This window comes from Leptonychotes weddellii, chromosome 5, assembly GCF_054177405.1.
Source record: "Leptonychotes weddellii isolate Sample4059 chromosome 5, ASM5417740v2, whole genome shotgun sequence".
In the NCBI taxonomy this organism is placed as follows: Eukaryota; Metazoa; Chordata; class Mammalia; order Carnivora; family Phocidae; genus Leptonychotes; species Leptonychotes weddellii.
The window spans coordinates 137,009,650-137,031,457 of record NC_138373.1 but is presented as its reverse complement, the minus strand read 5'-3'; the positions used below and the strand labels follow the sequence as shown (position 1 = coordinate 137,031,457).

The 21,808-nt window shown below is 38.7% G+C and overlaps 1 protein-coding gene across 2 annotated transcripts in view; it reads left to right on the top strand.

Annotated features, from left to right (window-relative positions):
* Positions 1-21,808, top strand: part of FGD6 (FYVE, RhoGEF and PH domain containing 6) — a 113,834-nt gene that overhangs the window by 39,642 nt on the left and 52,384 nt on the right. For both annotated transcript variants that reach the window (XM_006741853.3, XM_031037431.2), the window contains exons 4-5: positions 11,888-11,955; positions 12,041-12,071. In XM_006741853.3, coding sequence (XP_006741916.1) covers positions 11,888-11,955; positions 12,041-12,071 — 99 coding nt within the window. The remainder of the gene's footprint in view (positions 1-11,887; positions 11,956-12,040; positions 12,072-21,808) is intronic.

Below are 21,808 nucleotides of genomic sequence, written 5' to 3'. Positions count from 1 at the left end.
TTTGTTCTGTTTTAAAGATTTTACTTATTAGAGCGGGGGAGAGAGAAAGCAGGGGGAGGGGCAGACCTAAACAGGGAGCCTGATGCTGGGCTCAATCCCTGGGATCATGACTTGAACTGAAGGCAGACGCTTAACTGACTGAGCCACCAAGGCACCCCTATTTTTCTGTTTTTAAAATGAGATTATTTCTTTTTTTTTTGAAGATTTTATTTATTTATTTGACAGAGAGAGACACAATGAGAGAGGGAACACAAGCAGGGGGAGTGGGAGAGGGAGAAGCAGGCTTCCCACTGAGCCCGATGCAGGGCTCGATCCCAGGACCTTGGGATCATGACCTGAGCCGAAGACAGACGCTTAATGACTGATCCACCCAGGTGCCCCAAAATGAGATTATTTCTTCATTTAATCATCAACATTTAATATTTTTATACCTGATTGTAGTGTATTAATAATTTCCCTCTTTTAGAGCTGTTGGCCATCCTGATGAGCTTACTCTGTTCACCTGAGACAGCAGTGGCAATAATTAAAAGAGCTAACTCTCCCTTTCTAGACGGTTGCTGATCCATTTAAGCATAGCCTGGTGAATGCTTTTCTCTTAAGTAACTTGCTTTCAAAGAGGTTAAGAAGAACATGGTCTTGGGGTGCCTGGGTGGCTCGTCTGCCTTCGGCTCAGGTCATGATCTCAGGGTCCTGGGGTCGAGCCCCATATCAGTTCCCTGCTCAGTGAGGAGTCTGCTTCTCCCTCTCCCTCTCCTCCTCCCCCTACTCGTGCTTGCTCACTGTCTCTCTTTCTCTTTCTCAAATAAATAAATAAAATCTTTAAAAAGAAGAACAACAACAACAACAATGCAGTCTTTGAGGCTGGATTGCCTGGGTTCTTATCATTTACTAACTATGTAATCTTGGGCAATTTACTTAACATCTTTGTGCCTTAGCTTCCCCATCTGTAAAAAGAGGAGGGAGTAGGGTAGACACTTGTTTTTCTTTTTTCTTGTTTTTTTTTTTTTTTGACACTTGTTTTTGTTTTCTGAGATTATTGTGATGATCAAGGTTATACACTGTTTAAAACAGTTCTGACACAAATTGCTCAACAGATTTTATCTGTTATTATTGGCATATATAAAAAGAAGCAAGCAAAATCTTTAGTATCTCCAGTCATTCCTTGTATAACAAAATATAGTTTCAAGCTTACCTTTTCTTATCTTTGATGAATAAATCTAAAACGTATTTACATGAAAGGTAATATTGTGTTCTCACAAAAACATGAAACTTGACATCCTAAGACCTGTGGTTCAGTCCCGGCTCTGACACTTACCAAGCATATGACCTTGGTCAAATAATTATTTTAAGTCAATTACTTTATTTACACCAATCTCATTTCACAATAGATTTCAAGTAACAACAAAAAAATATAATACAAAAAGTCAAAATATGTAGTTAAAGAAATCAAGGGGTTAATAAATTGTGCTGGGGCTATTGGACATCCACATGCCAAAGAATAAAGTAGACGTCTTCCTTTTATCTTACACAAAAATTAACTCAAATGGATTGTAGACATAGTATAGGAGCTGAACAAAATAAAGGGATAACTCTTCACGACCTTGGGTAGTCAGAAGCTTCATTGATGCAACAACAAAAGTATAAGTGATGGGAGGGAAAAATAGCCACATTGGACATCATCAAAATTAAAAACTTCTGTGCTGCATATAGTACCATCAAGAAAATGAAAAGATAACTCAGGAGGAGAAAATATTGGCAAACATCTCTGATGAAGGACTTATATCATAAATATATAAGGAACTCAATCAAGATAAAGAAATAACCCAATTTAAAAAATGGGGTAAGGGTGCTAAATGAGAAAAATATGCAGCCAAGAATACTTTATCCAGCTAGGATGTCATTCAAAATAGAAGGAGTGATAAAAAGCTTCCAGGACAAACAGAAACTAAAAGAATTTGTGCTCACCAAACCAGCCCTACAAGAAATATTCAAAGGGGTCCTGTAAGTAAAGAGAGTAGTAGTACAGACCAGAAAGGAACACAGACAAATATACAGTAACAGTCACCTTACAGGCAATACAGTGGCACTAAATTCATATATTTCAATAGTTTCCCTGAATGTAAATGGGCTAAATGCCCCAGTCAAAAGACACAGGGTATCAGATTGGATAAAAAAGCTAGACCCATCAATATGCTGTCTGCAAGAGACTCGTTTTAGACCCAAAGACACCTCCAGATTGAAAGTGACGGAGTGGAAAACCATTTATCATGCTAATGGACATCAAAAGAAAGCTGGGGTGGCAATCCTTTTATCAGACAAATTAGATTTGAAACCAAAGACTGTAATAAGAGATGAGGAAGGACACTATATCATAATTAAAGGGTCTATCCAACAAGAAGATCTAACAATTGTAAATATTTATGCCCCTAACGTGGGAGCAGCCAATTAATAACAAAATCAAACACATCGACAATAATATAATACTAGTAGGGGACTAAATTTAACGCTCCCCTCACTGCAATTGACAGATTATCTAAGCAGATGATCAACAGGGAAATAAAGGCTTTGAATGACACACTGGAACAGATGTACTTCACAGATATATTCAGAACATTCCATCCTAAAGCAACAGAATACATATTCTTCTCAAGTGCACCTGGAACATTTTTCAGAATAGATCACATCCTGGGTCACAAATCAGGTCTCAACCAGTACCCAAATATTGGGATCATTCCCTGCATACTTTCTGACCACAATGCTTTGAAACTGGAACTCAATCACAAGAGAAAAGTTGGAAAGAACTCAAATACATGGAGGCTAAAGAGCATCCTACTAAAGAATGAATGGGTCAACCAGGAAATTAAAGAAGAATTTTAAAAATTCATGGAAACATTGGGGCATCTTGGTGTCTCAGTCAATTGAGCATCTGCCTTTGGCTCAGGTCATGATCTCAGGGTCCTGGGATTGAGCCCCACATTGGGCTCCCTGCTCAACGGGGAGTCTGCTTCTCTGTCTGCCCTTCCCCTCCACTTGTGCTGTTTCTCTCTCTCAAATAAATAAATAAAATCTTTAAAAAAAATTCTTGGAAACATTTTCATGAAAATGAAAACACAACTGTTCAAAATCTTTGGGATGCAGCAAAGGTCCTCAGGGAATTATATAGCAGTCCAAGCCTTTCTCAAGAAACAGAAAGGTCTCAAATACACAACCTAACCTTACACCTGAAGGAGCTGGAGTAAGAACAGCAAATAAAGCCTAAACCCAGCAGGAGAAGAGAAATAATAAAGATTAAAGCAGATATCAATGAATAGAAACCAAAAAGAAAGAAAGAAAGAAAGAAACCAAAAGAACAGTAGAACAGATCAGTGAAACTAGGAGCTGATTTTTTGAAAGAATTAATAAGATTGATAAACTGGCCAGACTTACCAAAAAGAAAAGAGAAAGGACCCAAATAAATAAAATCATGAATGAAAGAGGAGAGATCACAACCAACACTGAAGAAATACAATTATACGGATATATTATGAGCAACTATATGCCAACAAATTAGGCAATCTGGAAGAAATGGATGCATTCCTAGAGTCTTATAAACTACCAAAACTGGACCAGGAAGAAATAGAAAACCTAACAGACCCATAACCAGCAAGGAAATTGAGGCAGTAATAAAAAAATTTCCCAACAAACAAGAGCCCAGGGCCAGATGGCTTCCCAGGGGAATTCTACCAAACATTTAAAGAAGAATTAATACCTATTTTTCTGAAGTTGTTTCAAAAAAATAGAAATGGAAGGAAAACTCCAAACTCTTTTTCTACGAGGCCAGCATTACCTTGATCGCAAAACCAGACAAAGACCCCACCAAAAAGGAGAATTACAGACCAATATCCCTGATGAACATGGATGCAAAAATTCTCACCAAAATACTAGCCAATAGGATCCAACAGTACATTAAAAGGATTATTCATTGTGACCAAGTGGGATTTATTCCTGGGCTGCAAGCTTGGTTCAACATCCACAAATCAATCAATGTGATATACTACGTTAATAAAAGAAAGGACAAGAACCATATGATCCTCTCAATAGATACAGAAAAAGCATTTGACAAAGTACAGCATCCTTTCTTGATTTAAACTCTAAATAGTGTAGAGGTAGAGGGTACGGTACATACTTCAGTATCATAAGAACCATCTATGAAAAGCCCACGAGTATCATTCTCAATGGGGAAAAACTGAGAGCTTTCCCCCTAAGGTCAGGAACACGGCAGGGATGTCCTCCACTATCACCACTGCTATTCAACATAGTACTAGAAGTCCTAGCCTCAGCAATCAGACAACAAAAAGAAATAAAATGCATCCAAATTAGCAAAGAAGTCGTCAAACTCTCACTCTTTGCAGATGACATGATACTCTATGTAGAAAACCCGAGAGTCCACCCCAAAATTGCTAGACCTCATACAGCAATCCAGCAAAGTGGCAGGATATAAAGTCAATGCACAGAAACTAGTTGTGTTTCTTCACGCATGTCTGTGTCTCTTCTCTTCTTCAAAGGACACCAGTCAGATTAGGGGCCCATCTTAGTCCAGTATGACTTCATCTTAATTTACTAATTTTATTTGCAACAACCCTATTTCCAAAAAAAGTCACATTCTGAGGTCCCTGGAGGATAGGACTTCAGAATATCTTTTGGAGGCCATGAATCAGTCTAAAACAGGTGCCATATTCCATGGACATATAATGAGCACATAGCTGATAATGTGTCTCAATGCCAGTAACATCTCCTTACGATATTGCCAGACTCTGTAGGACAAAATAAAGTATATGTGCCACTGGGCCCATGTTCTAACTTTGTGAAGGGAGAGCAAACAGATGTTCAAAAAGATATTCCTGCAAAGATAAACAGGCTACCAGGAAGGGGAAGAATATTAACATTGTACCACACCTGTGTGGCTATGCTTGTCTTTGTACTGTGGGTGCAGGTATTACACTTAATCTTTAAAAACATGCTAGGATATATATATGACATATATACTATTCTTTTTTTTACATGAAGAAAAGGAGTTTTTTATACAGGTAAAGTAACTTGCCTTGGAGCCGCCTGAATTGGGTTTTTTAACCAAAATCTATCTCTAATCTATCTAATAACTCGGGATAAGTTACAGAACCTGAAGGATGTTGATGGAACATGTTTGGGATGGTAGTGAATAGCCATGGTAATCTCTATTTTTTCATGTTCCAAGTTTTTAGTTTTATGTTTTTGAGTCTTTTTTTTTTAGATTTTATTTATTCATTTGAGACACAGAGAGAAAGCACGAGCAGGGGGCAGAGGGAGAGGGAGAAGCCGGCTCCCCGCTGAGCCAGGAGCCCGATGCAGGGCTCAATCCCAGGACCCTGGGATCATGACCTGAGCCGAAGGCAGACGCTTAACCATCTGAGCCATCCAGGCGCCCCGAGTCTTTACTTTCAGTGCTTAGTTAATGGTTATTTGAAAATAAGATCTGTTCATTCTCCTTCATTATGGTTAGAATATTCACCACTGTTCACCTTTCCTGCATATCGACTTCCCTGCTTCTTTCTTTTCCAAATTTTCTTTGTAAAATAGCTGATATGATATGCACCCTTAGGAAGAGAGGGGTGAAAACCCAAGAGAACTTTGTCCTTTAGAGGTTAATCATGGTGCTACCTCATTTTGGGATAATTTAATGATAAAGGTGTTTCTCAGGCAGATCTAGTTGTTCAGTTTTTTGCTTTTTTAGTAGAGCCCTTGAGTAGCATAGCAGAGGCCTTTTAAGAATTCTATTAAAAAGTGGGGCGCCTGGGTGGCTCAGTTGGTTAAGCGACTGCCTTCAGCTCAGGTCATGATTCCAGAGTCCCAGGATCGAGTCCCGCATCAGGCTCCCAGCTCAGTGGGGAGTCTGCTTCTCCCTCTGACACTCTCCCCTCTCATGCTTTCTCTCTCTCTCTTTCTCTCAGATAAATAAATAAGATCTTTAAAAAAAAAGTAATGGATAAATTTCACTGAATTTTACTTGTAGTGAACAAATATGAATAGAGGAGAACACAGTTAAGAATTTACAAAGCTGGGCTATCATCAAGCGATCAGGACATAAAACTGGGTTTCAGATCAAAGGTTCTGTTTTGGAATTTGTTTGACTTATTTTATGATCTTCACAAAGTAATTTCATTTGTGGCTAATGTTTCAGCTTCCACAGCAGGGTACTTCTGGGAGATGCAGTTATTTAACAGGCAATCTGCTTTGAAATGCGATGTAATTTAAGTGAGGACTGTCATTAACTGAAATGTTGAGATGCCAAATATGGCCTCTCGAGGTTTTACAGTGGGGTGTATTTTTCCATCACTGTTTGACTTGGGTCAGAATAAGTCATTGTTCTTACAAGTGAAGATAATTCAGAACTTTTTATTTTTTCTGGTTTTTTTTAGTTATCTTTGACTTTCTACTTTGAAAATGATTGTAATTCATTGAATAATTTTCTAGTAGTTACTACCCCTCGATAGCTCTGTAGTTGTCCTAGTTTAAAAGGTAAAGTAGATAATAGAATACATAGACTCCTAGAATTTTAGAATCACAGAAGGCCTTAATCCTAGGCCAACCCCCTACCTTTTTTTTTTACATGATAAAATGTCTATAATGACCTATTAGTTTTTTTTAATTACATTTTCATGTTACTCAATATATATTCAAAAGCAGTGTGCTCCATTCTTAGATTCTGAGAAGGTGACAGCCACCCTTGTACACATTTGCTTATTCATGCATATCATTTGCACAGTGGACCAGGCATTGTGCTATGTACAGAAGGATACAGGGTAAATAAGGTCCTAAACTAGAGGCAATTAAACATATCAGCAAATAAACACAATCCACCGGATTAAGTTATGTAAATACTACATGAATAAGAGAATAATTTGTCTTGTGACAGTGGTGGGGAGAGAATATCAAGGGAGCCTTTCATAAAGGAGAAAACCTTTGAGTGCCATCTTAAAGGATAAGTCAGAATATGACAGGCAGAAACCTTTGGGGAGGGGAGAAGTGATAAGGAGGGAAGTGAAAGCAGGAAAGGCATATAGGGACAGACATGGAGGGCACAGCACACTTGGAGTTGCAAGGTGATTCCAGTGTGGCTGGAGGAGAGACAATAATGTTGGGGAGCAAGAAGGGACTAGTGAATATAACTAGACATACTATAGAGTGTCTCAGATACATGGCAAAGGAAACTTGGGTCTTTGTTGCCCGTAGGTGATAGGGAGTTGCTAATGTGTTTCAACCTGAGAACTAAGGTGATTGTATTTGCATTTTAGAACTATCACTTTGGTGGCAGTGTAGAGACTGGATTGCAGTGGGGTAAAATCTAGAGCCAAGGAAACTACTTAGGTTCCTGCAGTAGCGTAGGCAAGAACCAAAGAGGCAGTATTAAAGAAGAGGTAAGGATCAATGAAGCTTTAAGGAAACATTCAGAAGGATAAATTATCCGGACTTGAGGACTCAGTTGTGATCATAGAAGGTGGAGAAGAAAGGAGTCCAGGTTTCTGACTTTGATGAATGGGTATCTATAGTATCTAGTATGCAGACACTTGATGACTTGCTTAAGGAGTGACAGAAGAGCATCGGATGCTTTATTCTTTGTGAATTACACACTGCTGCCTGTTATAATCTCTCACTCCTTCAAGATGTCAGCACATTTCATAGTTATATATATAGTTAAATTTGTATTTGGTATGCTCTCCTTATTCTCTTCTTGAAGGCTGGGGCTTTTTAAAAATTTGTCCTTAATTTCATCTTATGACAGCCACTTTCCTGCCCCATCTCAGACCTACACAATCAGAATTTCCAAGACAGTTCAATGGGAATCTGAAATTTAAGAACAGCCTGGAGGTTCTAATGATCCAGTAATGTTTTCACATTTAACTGTAGGGCAATGAATCAGCTGAGGGTAGAGCCGTTTTCTCTTACTAACCTTGCTATCAAATGATGGATAGTCAGTTACTATAGATTTTTAAATGATGGTGTGAGGATGGTGGTCACTTCTTCCTCCTGGAATGATTTCAGAATAACAAGGTGGATAAGAAATGCAAATTCTGCCTTTAGTGGTATTAGAAGACAGCTAAAACTTCCAATCACAATATATGAATAAAGGCTCCCATTTCCCCCAGCAATAGATAAAGATTCCATTTTATCTACATCCTTACCAACACCTGCTATTTTCTGATTTTTTTTTAAGTTTATTTATTTTTCTAGTAATCTAGTACTTCAGTATCTAGTAATTTAGTAATTTAGAACCCATGACCCCAAGATCAAGAGTTGCATGCTCTTCTGCCTGAGCCAGCCAGGCACCCCACTATTTTCTGATTTTTTTTAATCCCATTCTGTGGGTATGAAGTGGAATCCCCCTGTGGTTTTAATGTGCATTTCCCTGATGACTGATTATATTGAGCATCTTTTCATGAAGTTATTTGCTATTCTTATATATTTAATGAAATGTCTATTCACATCTTACATATACTGGACACAGAACCATGTTTGCATGTATTTTTTTTTTTTTTACCACCTATGGCTTATCTTTTTATTTCTTTATGGTGTCTTTTTGAGCCTAAAAGTTTTAATTTTCTGAAGTTCAGTTTATCGGTGTGTTTTTTTCTTTTATGGGTCATGCCTTTGGTGTTATATCTAAAAACTGTTACCCTATACGGGGTCACAAAGGTTTTCTTCTAGAAGTTTTAGAGTTTTAGCTCCTACATTTAAGTCCAGGATACATTTTTAATTATGTGGTATCAGTTAGCTTATAAACTCATCTTTTTGCTTATGGATATCTAATTGGTCCAGTAATTTTCAACCTTTTGTTGAAAAACAAAATCCTTTCTTCCATTAAATTGCCTTGACAACTTTGTCAAGAATCCATTGACAAAATTTAAGGGCTTGCTTCCCTCAGTTTTTTCCCATTGATCTACATGTCTGTCTTTATGCCAGTACTCCTCATTCCCCCCACAAAGTTTACAATCTCAGCTTCTAGAAAGGAAACACATACTTCTTAGTCACGAGCTCCAGAGCTGCCTCTGAATCGCCGCCACCCTCTTTCTCACCGACTTGCCATGCCACACCTGAGACACTGAATGTTTGAATCTTAAGATTTTAAAGTTGGTTCAGCATTTTCATTTTATGGATAAGGAATGTCAGGCCCACTGTAATTGTGTTTCTGAGTTAAAGTACTTTTGTCCCTTGCTGGAACAGAAGCATGATATCTGCCTGGGCTAACATTTATTAGGAGTCATCACACAGTTCAGAGCAAGGTCCTAAAGAGGAAAAATATGTTTGGAGTAGAGACTTAACAGCACAGAGTTATAAAAGGAAGAAAGAAGGGGCGCCTGGGTGGCTTAGTCGGTTAAGCATTGAACTCTTGGTTTTGGCTCAGGTCATGATCCCAGGGTCCGTATTGGGCTCCACACTCAGTGCAGAGTCTGCTTGAGATTCTGTCCCTCTCTGTGCACTGCACCCTCCTCCAAGCTTGCTTGCGTGCGTGCTCTCTCTCTCAAATAATAAATAAATCTTTAAAAAGAGAAAAGGAAATAAAAGGGAGATGCCAAAAATAAAGTACACCTACTTGAAATCATTGTATAAAGATGGTGCACATTTTAGGTGGCTCTGCTAGTCAAATGCTTCAAGTCTATAGTGTACCTAGGTTTCTTTTTTCTTTTTTTTAAGATTTTATTTATTAGCACAAGTGGAGGGGGGGAGAGGGAGAAGCAGACTTCCCGCTGAGCAGGGAGCCTGACACTGGGCTCAGTCCCAGGACCCTGGGATCATGATCTCAGCCAAAGGCAGACGCTTAACTGACTAAGCCACCCAGGCACCCCTGTACCAAGGTTTCTTTAAAGCTGCTGCTAAGAGCATCTCTTGACCTTTACGGGACCTCACATCATTTGAAAATAAGAGTGCTGAGTTAAGGTTTTAGTTCTTTCAGTGGTTTAGTTTTCTTTTTCATATTTTTTTAGAGATTTTTTAGTTTTTATTTTTAAGTAATCTCTGCACCCAATGTGGGGCTCAAACCCACAACCCAGAGATCAGGAGTCTCATGATCTGCTGACTGAGCCAGGCAGGTGCCCCCTGTTTTTCATTTTTTTTTTTTTAAAGATTTTATTTATTTATTTGAGAGAGAGAGAATGAGAGAGAGCACGAGAGGGAAGAGGGTCAGAGGGAGAAGCAGACCCCCCGCTGAGCAGGGAGCCCGATGTGGGACTCGATCCCGGGACTCCAGGATCATGACCTGAGCCGAAGGCAGTCGCCTAACCAACTGAGCCACCCAGGTGCCCTTTTTTAAGATTTTTTTAAGTTTATTTATTTGACAGATAGCACAAGTAGGCAGAGCGGCAGGCAGAGGGAAAGGGAGAAGCAGGCTTTCTGCTGAGCAGGGAGCCCGATGCGGGGCTCGGATCCCAGGACCCTGGGATCATGACCTGAGCCGAAGGCAGCCACTTAACCGACTGAGCCACCCAGGCGCTGAAACCCATTATAATAGGAAAGCAATGACTTGGCTAAATTTTTCAAAGTAACAATTATCCGTGTGTGTGTGTGTGTGTGTGTGAGTGTGTGTACACAGTCATGGTTATTAGCACATGACTGATACATGGTCTGCAAGATCACACTGTGCTTAAGACTACTTCCTGAGGAATGTTAGCTGGTGAATGGAGCTGAGTATCTTATGCATCTTGCTCAGTTGAGCAAAACTTATCCAGTCTGTTGGTCACAGTCATTTAATAACCTGTCTTAGAAGAGCAGAATAATGATGGGGATGGAGATCAAATTCATCTATCTAATTGTTCCTCTAAAGATAGAGTTTGGGAGCTAAGGTCAAGTAGCAAGGCAAAATATCCTAGGCTAACTAGAATGCAGTATTAATGCATTCTAAATTAATAACTGCACTTTAAAGATTATTTTTGTAAGTAGTTGGTTTCATAGCCTACCTTGAATATTTTTTGCCCTTCTGATGGAAGGGTTAGGATTTTTTTATATCATATTTAAGTTCTTCTGAACTAAAATATGAAAACATGGAAGGGATAAATACACACTGCAAGATTAGTATTTACTCTTGGAGGGGGAGGGAGACTTTAACATTATACATAACAATTTGTTTCATGAAATTTTTTTTTAAATTTTATTTATTTATTTGACAGAGAGACACAGCGAGAGAAGGAACACAAGCAAGGGAAGTGAGAGAGGGAGAAGCAGGCTTTCCACTGAGCAGGGAGCCCGATGTGGGGCTCGATCCCAGGACCCTGGGATCATGACCTGAGTGGAAGGCAGACGCTTAACGACTGAGCCACCCAGACGCCCCTTATGAAATATTTTAAACCAGATATTGCAGAATGTTTGGGATTTGTTAAATCTTGAAGGGAGGGGTAGATATATCTGGGTATTTGTTTAGCAGTGAATCTTTGTGAGGAGATGCCATGATTACCAGCAGATATTGAAAAGAAATTCAGGGTAGTGGAAGAATTCCTAGGTTAGATATTGGGAAGAACTCATGTTTATGTTATATCTGTAGGAGTCATTTCTCCTGCAGAATGTGACTTTTCAGTTTTGAACCATTGGCTTGTGCTCTACCAAGGCTCAGGCTCCTCAGGGCAGTCGATCAGTCCAGTGCTGTAATAGTCCAATGCTGTTAACGGTGAGGATCACCGATTGCTCTCAGCTCTTCCTGTATTATGCTTTAGTAACTGCATCTAGTTTTCCATGTTTCCATTCGAGATGTTATATAGTATGAAATGTGTTCAGATCAGAAACCTATAAGTATCAGAGCTTGAATTTAAATCTGACTAGCTCAAAGCTGATCTTCATTATTCTTTTATGAGTTCATGCTTTGTTAATGCACTCTTGTCCACAGGATGAAGATACTGGAATGAAGAGTAAAGTCCATCATATTGCCAAGGAGATTATGAGCTCAGAGAAGGTGTAGGTATTCAGTTTATAATTCAGAAGACCATTTATTTCCCCATTGGCTCATTTAAAACATTTCTTTTATTGTTGTCTTTTACAGGTTTGTGGATGTGTTAAAACTTTTGCATATTGTGAGTATCTACAGATATTTTCTTAAAGTCTGAGACTGTCCTCTTTTGCATCTTTCCCTATGTCAAAAAATTTTCAGCATAACTTATATATATATGTATCCTTTTAATATATGGTTACATGTTTACATTCATATATATGTGAATATAGATATTTTCTGAAATGTATGTTTCTATTGTCTGTGTAGTATACCCAGATGATTTCCAAAAAATAGAACCTTTATATCCATATTTCCAAAGTTTCCAAACTTTCTGTGTTCATAATAAAAGAGTTTTTAAAGTGATTATATTTCTTCTTGGGCATTTGCAGAAGATGTCTATCAGAATTTTGCACTAGCAATGTATAAAGAATGTCACGGTCAGTGTTCAAAACTATTCTATCTCAATCTGCTCCCAGTAATAGACACTTAAAATAGACATTTTTACAACTAACTTTTTAAAGTTCTGTATTCAATTTTTATAATTGTCAACTTGAACGGACCTGTTGGGAAACAATTATGATGTGTCTGACAGCATATTCATTTTTCTCATGCACTTTTTTGTACCTGCAGGTTTTTACAAGTTTCATTATGCATTGGAAGTTAAAGCACTTTTAATCCTACTTTATTCCAGTTATATTTTGGCAAGTTATTAAGACTTAACAAAAGAAGGGTAAGGTAGAGGAAACAATGAAGAAAGAAGTTGAAGTGAAAATTTACTTAGATGGTATAATTATTAACATCATCTTAAACTTAATTACTGAGAAGTGGTAGGTTCACACCCATTAATGTCTCTAAGAGTATCATTATTTTCAGTTGTTCTTTTAAAAGATACATGTGAACATGAAAAGTGGGGTACACTTAAGGGTGATTCACATTCACTAAATGATTCCCTGTGCTCTATATGTGGTACAGCAGAAACCTGGAAATGTAATTCCTGTGTGAAAAATCTCTAGTTTTGGAACCTTTTCTAAAACAATTCTTAACATTATAATTTGTTTTGAGAAATTACTGTCCTGTGAATAGTTTCTTACATAACTCTTGACCGTATTGCTTAGTTCTCTTTGTAATTCATTTTTAAAAATTATAGCATGATATTTTTTGTTGAGTTTGAAGTATATCACCATTTCAAATACATAATAGCATGATGAATAAATAACTTTTCAAAATAAACTCCATTTTGAACTGAATAAATTCCATTTTCTTTTCTTTTTTAAAAATATTTTATTTATTTATTTGACAGAGAGAGACACAGTGAGAGTGGGAACACAAGCAGGGGGAGTGGGAGAGGGAGAAGCAGGCTTCCCGCTGAGCAGGGAGCCCGATGCGGGGCTCGATCCCAGGACCCTGGGATCATGACCTGAGCCGAAGGCAGACGCTTAACCGACTGAGCCACCCAGGCGCCCCTAAATTCCATTTTCTACTGAACCTCTCTATTGTTTAAACAATTGTAGGGAAAAAGAAAAAAGCTAAACCTCCTTTTTCTGGAAATCTCAACATATCTGTAGGACAAACAAATTGTACTTATTTGACATATTTTCTGATCAACATGTTTAAATAGAAATAGGACCTCTCTAAGGAAATTTTAAGCATTCAGTTGGTAAGCTCATGGAGACAAACAATGCTATGGAGCCAGAAAAACTTGAGTTGGAACTTTAGTGCAGGAGTTCAGCAAATCTTGAATGGAACATATGTCGAAGATTCCACGATGAACAGCAGAGTCCCAGACCTCATAGTGCTTATAGGCTAGGGTAGTGTTTCTCATAATGTGGTGAGGGACTAGATTTTAAAATTTCCAATCCATGTTGGACCAGAACTTTTGTAAAATACATTAGAAATGTCATGGCCATGTCAAGGTGACATAAAAGTTTCCAATCCCTTATTCACCCTTCTAACTAATATCTTTGCAGACCAATAACAATTTAAGGACTGCACTTTGAGAATGTTGGCAAAAATATCGGTGCCTATCCTGCTTAAGTACATTGTTTGCTCTTTCTTTCTTTCTTTCTTTCTTTTTAAGCTTTATTTACTTTTGAGAGAGAGAGAAAGAGGGAGAGAGTGCACACAAGTATGAATGGGGGGAGGGGCAGAGGGAGAGAATCCCTGAGCAGACTCTGCTGAGTGGGGAGCCTGTCGGTCACAGGGCTCGACCTCAGGACCACTGAGATCATAACCTGAGTGAAAACCAAAAGTCGGACCCTTAAACAACTGAGCCACCCAGGTGCCCCAATTCTGTTTCTTAATAGCTGTGTGAATTTCAGAAAATAGTCTAACCCTTTGGCCTAGCTTTCCTCATTTGTAAGATGGGGATACAAATACTGATCTCTCTGGTTGTGAGGAATCTGTGGAATAAAGTATGTGAAAAGAGCCTGGTATTGTACATAGTATACAGTAGGTGCTCAAATTGCCTTTCATTACCTTCTTCATCTTCCCTTATAGAACATCAATGAATGAGAAGAATTCATTCTGTTATGAAACAGTAGCCTTTATAATTCTGTTCCTTCCAAATGCCTTTTTTCCTCTGTACTAATACTTCATTTTAATGAAGGAAGTTCTGATTCTAGTAGGTAGAGAAGCAATTAAGAGTTCATTAGTTTAATGGGATCACTGGCTAGCTCTTGATTTCAGCTCAGGTCAGGATCTCAGGGTCGTGAGATGGAGCCCCAGGCTCCTGTGCTGGGTGTGGAGCCTGCTTAAGATTCTCTCTCTCCCTCTGCGCCACCCTCCTCCCCCGCTCACCTGTATGCACTCATGCATGCTCCCTCTCTCTCTCTCTAAAAAAAACAAAGAAGCTTCATTAGTTTATTTATTTGATTATTAAAAACTATCTTGTTCTTACCCCTGTATTTTTGGAACAAATCATAAACACTATAAGAATGGATAGCAGGGGCACCTGGGTGGCTCAGTTGGTTAGGTGGCTGCCTTCGGTTCAGGTCATGATCCTGGAGTCCCAAGATCAGTCCCGCATCGGGCTCCCTGCTTGGCAGGGAGTCTGCTTCTCCCTCTGACCCTTCCCCCTCTCATGCTCTCTCTCTCTCTTATTCTCTCAAATAAATAAATAAAATCTTTAAAAAAAAAAAAAAAGAATGGATAGCAGAGTGAAGTATTTCCCGTATCATCCCAGGTCTGATAGATCTCATGGATGGCCTTGGCCTCTTCCCAGATGGTGTTGAGTGAATCATCTAAAACCCATCTTGACTTGTACATTTTCAAAACCTCTTAAGCCTTTCATGTAGGAGTGAGAATAGATCATCTGCCAACCTCATGTTAACATCCTGTCTGGTATGTGCAAATGTTAACTCAGCAGAGCCTGGCTCTAATGGGAATGTTAACAACAGAGCATTAGCCAGGTGAGAGCCATTACTGGGAGAGGCTTGTTACCAGCATATCGTGGGTGAAGTCAAAAGAGTTTCTTGTTTCATTTCACCACCCCCACCACACTGTTAAAGCTCATATTTACCCTTCTACCAAAAGGACGCCACAAAGGTAGTACATGGGTAGTTTTAATCCTGAGCACTACTGCTATCTGACTTCATAGAAATGAGTTCATGTCTGTGTTATATCCTAGAATATGACTGATTTAAAATATCTAAATAACAGGCTTTTTATATAATCCAGTGGATTTTTTTTTTTTGGAAATAAACCAGGTATCCAAGTGGCTTGGGAGAAGCTATTTCAGTTACACGTGATTTCCCATGAATAGTTTTCTGTATTAGAGACTCTAGAATGGCATTAATAGATCTTTCTATGATGACAGACATGTTCAGTATCTGCAGTGTGCAATATGTCCAATATTTTTTAAAATTTAAATTTGTCACTGCAGCTCACTAACACTTTATGTATCACTTTAATATATCACTGTAGCTCACTGACATTTGTTTAGAATTTGCTGAACTAGGTGACATAGCTCATAGAAAAAGAACTTAAAATCTAGACTAAAGAATTCATCATTTAAGTTATTATGACATTGGAAGGAAGTAGGCTTGGATGGAGGCATACAGTTTAAAATCAACTCAAGATTCTAGGAGCCAGTATATTCAGTTGAGGTCTTTGATTCATCTGCCTGGTGTTTGTGAGGAAAAACTGGGCCTGTAGCAGCAGTTGCAAGACTTTACAATTAGGGTTTTATTGTGATACATGCTCTGCAGTATCTGCCATGAGCTCCTGGACTTGGAACTGGATTTCTTTTTTTTTTTCAAGATTTTATTTTTAAGTAATCTCTACACCCGACGTGGGGCTCGAACTTGGAACCCCAAGATCAAGAGTCACACGTTCTACTGACTGAGCCAGCCAGGCACCTCTGAACTAGATTTTTTAAAAAGTCCAGTGGGGCACAGTGTCTCTAAGTCAGTACCCAATACCAGTGTTTCCCTTTTCAAAATGGTAGTGGTATCCCTGCGGCTGCCAAAGCCAGAAAACTAGGATTTGTTCTTTAGTTCTCCCTCTCACTTACTTCTCCAGCCAACCCATCAGCAAACCTACTGATTCTATTTCCACTTTACTGCCACCGAGTCCAGAATATCATCTCTTACACAGACAACCATTCCAGCCTCCTCGCAGGGACTCCTGTTTCCATTCTCACCCTTTTCCCAATCTGTTTCTTAAATGACTTTTTTTTCCTTTTTTAAGAGTTTTTCTTAAAATATGTATTAGAGCTTTTCACTCCCCTGCTTAAAACCCTTTAAATGATTCCCATTGCATTAAGAATAAAGTCCACATTACTCCCCAAGGCTAGTGAATAGAATGGCCTTATGTCCCAGTCTGCTTTTGATAGTCCTGGTTATTGTCTTGGCATAATGATTGCCTTTTCTCTTGTTGGGTCATTAAATTATGGATCCCTCTGCCTAGAAGGTGTTATGTGATTTGGCCTCTTGCTAAGATGAGATGCTGGGGAAAGAGGGGTGTTCTCTCATTCATTGACCACATTCTGGCCATACAGGTCTCCTTCCAGCTCTTAGTTTGGTGCTAAGGTTATTCTGGCTCACAGCTTTTGCTACTGCAGTTTCCTGGAATCTTTGTTTTTCATTTCGTTCATAGCTAGTTTTTTCTTTATCCTTCCAGTTTGGGCTTAATGCAACCTCCTCAGAGAGGCCTTCCTTGACTATCCTTTTCTCTTTCACTTTCCCTTCATGTTCTTGGCGTTTAATATAATTTGTATATTTGTTTGTTTACTTGTTTATTTTTGGTCTACTCTACTAAAATGTAAGCTAGCTGAGGGCAGGGATCCTATCTCCAGCACCTAGCATCATTCCTCTTCATTGGAAGGCTTTTAGTAAAATGAATGAGTGTGACCAATTGATCAGTGGTTAAGAATTCTGCCTCTACCACCATGTGCTCTTGGACAAATTAGTCAAGCCTTCGTTTCTTCTGGAAAATGGGAATAATAATAATCGCATAAAGTTGGTGTGATGATGGGGCACCTAGCTGGCTCAGTCAGTGGAGTGTGTGATTCTTGATCTTGGGGTTGTGAGTTTGAGTCCCACATTGGGTGTAGAGATTACTTAAAAAAAAAAAAATCTTTAGGGCACCTGGGTGGCTCAGTCCGAGTCTGCTTCTCCCTCTCCCTTGGCCTGCCGCTCTGCCTACTTGTGCTCTCTATCTCTCTGTCAAATAAATAAATAAAAATCTTAAAAAAAAAAAAATCTTTAAAAAAAAATAAAGTAGATGTGCCGATTAATTGAGATCATGCAAAATAAATGTTAAGCACTTAAATAGTTTTAGCTGCAGGGTAAGTAGAGGGCCTTCAAAATAAATTGCTCTGTTATTCAGAACTTACTTATATAAATTAAAATGCATACTATTTATTATGATGTTATCAAATGGACTTTTAACTCAATCAAAATAGTTTGTTCCTGAAATAGACCCTACTAAGTTTCTTCCTCCACTAGAAGGTAAGTTCCATGAAGACAGGGATTTTTATGTTTCATTGATTCTAATCCCAGTAATCATATCTGTTGAATGAATGATAGACAACTGATGAATAAAATAGTACTTGGTAAAACTCTAGTTGTTTATATTTGTTTTTCCCTGTTGTAGCAGATGTTGTCCAATCCAGAGGTTGCTATTGTATTGTATATAAGTGCACATTTTATAGGTAAAACACCTTAGATACTTAATATAGTTCAGTGCAAGTGATAAAATTTTTTGTTGTTTTTGTTATGTTATTTTCCCTTTGATGGGAGACTGGTTTAATAAACAGCCTTATTAATTTATTTTATGATTGTTCAAATAGCATGATTTAAAAATATATATATTTTTTTGCAAGAGAATGATCAGAAACTTTGACGTCTTTTTTTGACAAAGATGGGCTTAGAATTAAGTAGTAAAGTAGTAACCAAGCATCTTTGCCTCACTCATTTCTTTAGGTTGGGACACACCTTAAAAATTTGAAGGATTCTCAATAAAATCCATAGAGTTAGAGGCAAAGTTATTTGGACATCTATGTGTCTGTTAGTAACTAAAATATATCTTTCCTTTTTATTTATTTATTTATTTATTTATTTGAGACAGAGAGAATGAGAGAGAGAGAGAGAGCACATGAGAGGGGGGAGGGTCAGAGGGAGAACCAGGCTCCCTGCCGAGCAGAGAGCCGGATACGGGACTCGATCCAGGGACTCCAGGATCATGACCTGAGCCAAAGGCAGTCGCTTAACCAACTGAGCCACCCAGGCGCCCTATATCTTTCCTTTTTTTAAAATGCATTATAAAAAAGAAGACTTTCTCACAGAACCTTACAGTTTCCCCCACCCCCCGTCTTAAAATAACCTCATCTTTTTCTGACTGAATACACCCTGTCTTTTGAGTCTTGTTAACCATTTAATGATCATTTATTTGTTCTTTAGTGGTAAAGAATGCTCTTTTAGCATTTCTTCACATGGCTGCCTAACCTTTACTTTCTGAGCAGCTTCCTTCATGTGACTGCCCTTCACTGAATGAAGTTCATTGTTAAGAGCCCCTTTGTCTTACTGCTGAGGTGTTTGTTTTCCCTACTTTGGTATTTCCTTCTCATGATATGCCTTGTACTTCAGCGTTCTCTTTCCAAACTTTTAGGGACTTGTGGATCATAAATGATATTCATGTGATCATTTTAATCAAATCTTTACTTAAATAAATGGCCTTCTACTGAGCACTCTCTGTATGCCTTGAAGCATGCTAAAACTATGTTACATAAATTGTCTATTTTAATCCTCTTAACAACCCTATCAAATGGATGTTATTTCTGTTTCTTAAATGAAGAAAACTAATTGGCAAACGTAACCCACTACTAAATGGCAAAGCCAAACTTCGAACTCTGGTCTCTCTGAGACCTTGCACTTAGTGATTGTTCATAAATTGATTAAAAATTATTACTTGACATTTCTAGCATGGGAATAGTAGTATATCTTTGGGTATATGAGCTTGTTTTCAGAATTCCTTCAGTTGGCCCAAAAACCAGAGAAATTCTAGTTTTTCATCATCTAAAGAGGAGAATGAAGCTAGATATTGGTCACTTAGGATATATTATGATGATTGTCTGTTAATGTTGTTAAGGGAGTTAGAGACTGGAGATAAAGGATTGGTTTTGGTCATGTTTTATACAGTTTGCATGCATTGATGACTATGCATAATATCACCAGGTCTGAGTGTACCGAGAGGGAGGAATCATTTCATTGGTCAGATATTTTAATTTAATAACAAAATCAAATTGCTAATGTTAGTACTTTCTACCCCCTCTACATTTACTTCATAGTTTCACACCCCTTTCTGCATATTTATCATAGCTCTTTGACCTTCACAGCTGCTTTGCTTTTGCTTAATATGAAGTGATTCTTAATGCCCTTTATGAAGGCAGGGAGCCCTGCAGAGTTCCCCATCCATCTGTATGTCCATTTAGTCTTTGTAATCCACTGTGTCATCATAGTGGTTAAGTAATGCCCTCAGGTCAGGAAGCCCAGTCCGTACAGCTTAATTAAGTCACTTACTTCTCTTTGGCACCAGAGACATAAAGCCTGACCCGGTGAATAAGACCATCTGTTTTGTGCTTCACTGCTTTAGATGTTCATGCATGATTTTATTTGCATTGGTTTTTGCTTAGGTCTTGCCCAAGTGATCAGAGCTTGTAAGGCTAGTATGTTACTACCTCAAAGGAACTGAATGTGTTTTAGAAGTTGGATCTGGTTCTCATTTGTAGATTTTCTGGGAATTATTAAGAATAATATTGTGATATGCTTTATAATTCAGGAGCCTATTTCTATTTCTAAAAATGCCAAGTTGAACAGACATTTGGTTACTGTAATGAGAAACTGGAGTGTAGGTGGTTCCATTTTATATACAGAATCTTTGGTGGGTTTTATGTTGGAAGCATAGACTGAAGTACATGTGATTGATATCAGTAAACTCTATTGCTTGCCTCACATTTTCACACCCCAGTTTCCACACCCCTTCCATTTTAATTACCCAGCTTTTCCAGTGTGGAAAAGTATACTCTGGATCTCATTTTTGAAGTGCCAGTCGTGTGGTCTTGCATCCTCACTGATTTAGTCAAGGAGGTGTTAGGGAATTTAAATTCCTCTGCCTAAAAATAGTTTTGCCTCTGGCTCTGAGGTGTCATCACACTTTCCCAAATTATCCTGGCTGTTAGCATTTAGAAAAATAACCAGACATATGTTGTAATCCTCCTTTTTATTAAAAAAAAAAAAAATGTTTTCCTCCTTCTAGTGGCAGCAGTTCTGGCAATGGTTGAGGTTCATGAAGAACAGAGAAGTTAAAGATTCTGCGTGTAGTTCTTGTGTGAATTAGTTACATCTGGCACTGGGGCCATAGTAGGTTGCTTTCAGGGAATGGTGACCCAAGAGGTGAGGGGATGAGCTTTGGGCCAGAGCTGCTATGTACAATTATGAAGGCCTTGGTGTGAGTTGCATTGGTCTAGGGTGAGGGGGGCCCTTTTCTCTTTTCAAAAAGGTACCATGAAGACTAATTGATGGCCCTAGTAATGCCTACTTAGAATATATAACTTCCTGGGGCACCTGGCTGCTTCAGTCAGTTAAATGTCCAACTCTTGGCTTCGGCTCAGGTCGGGAGATCAAGCCCTGCATTGGACTCTGCGCTCAGCCCAGAGTCTGCTTGAGATGCTTTCCCTCCCCCTCTGCTCCTCCCCCCTTCCCTCATGCATGTGCATGTGTGCACACATGCTCTTTCTCTAAATAAATAAATAAAATCCTTAAAAAAAAAAGAATATGTAACTTCCTGGGTCCTAGGAAGAATTTGTAATAGGTAGATAGAAATTCTAAATTCCTATCGTCTCTATTGTTCTTCTTTTGCTCTTTTAAAGATTTTTTATTTTATTTTATTTATTTGATAGAGACACAGCGGGAGAGGGAACACAAGCAGGGGGAGTGGGAGAGGGAGAAGAAGGCCTCCTGCTGAGCAAGGAGCCCGATGGGGGGCTCAATCCCAGGACCCTGGAGTCATGACCTGAGCCGAAGGCAGACGTTCAACCAACTGAGCCACCCAGGCCCCCCTCTTTGGCCCTTTTAATTATTAAATTTCTATTATATTTTATCGTGCTACTCATAATTTTAACAAGGACAGTATGGGCCACTAGTTCATCCAGAGCTACCTGTCATCATCCTGTAATACTGGAAAAAGTGATGCTTTGCCTGGTATGTGACAGACACCTCTAGTTAGAGGCAGCCCTCTCACTGGTCAGCCCAGTGTGAATTTGGCTGGCCTCTGTTGAATGTTTCTTAAATAAACAAGTTTCCCTTTTGGCAATGGTGGCAG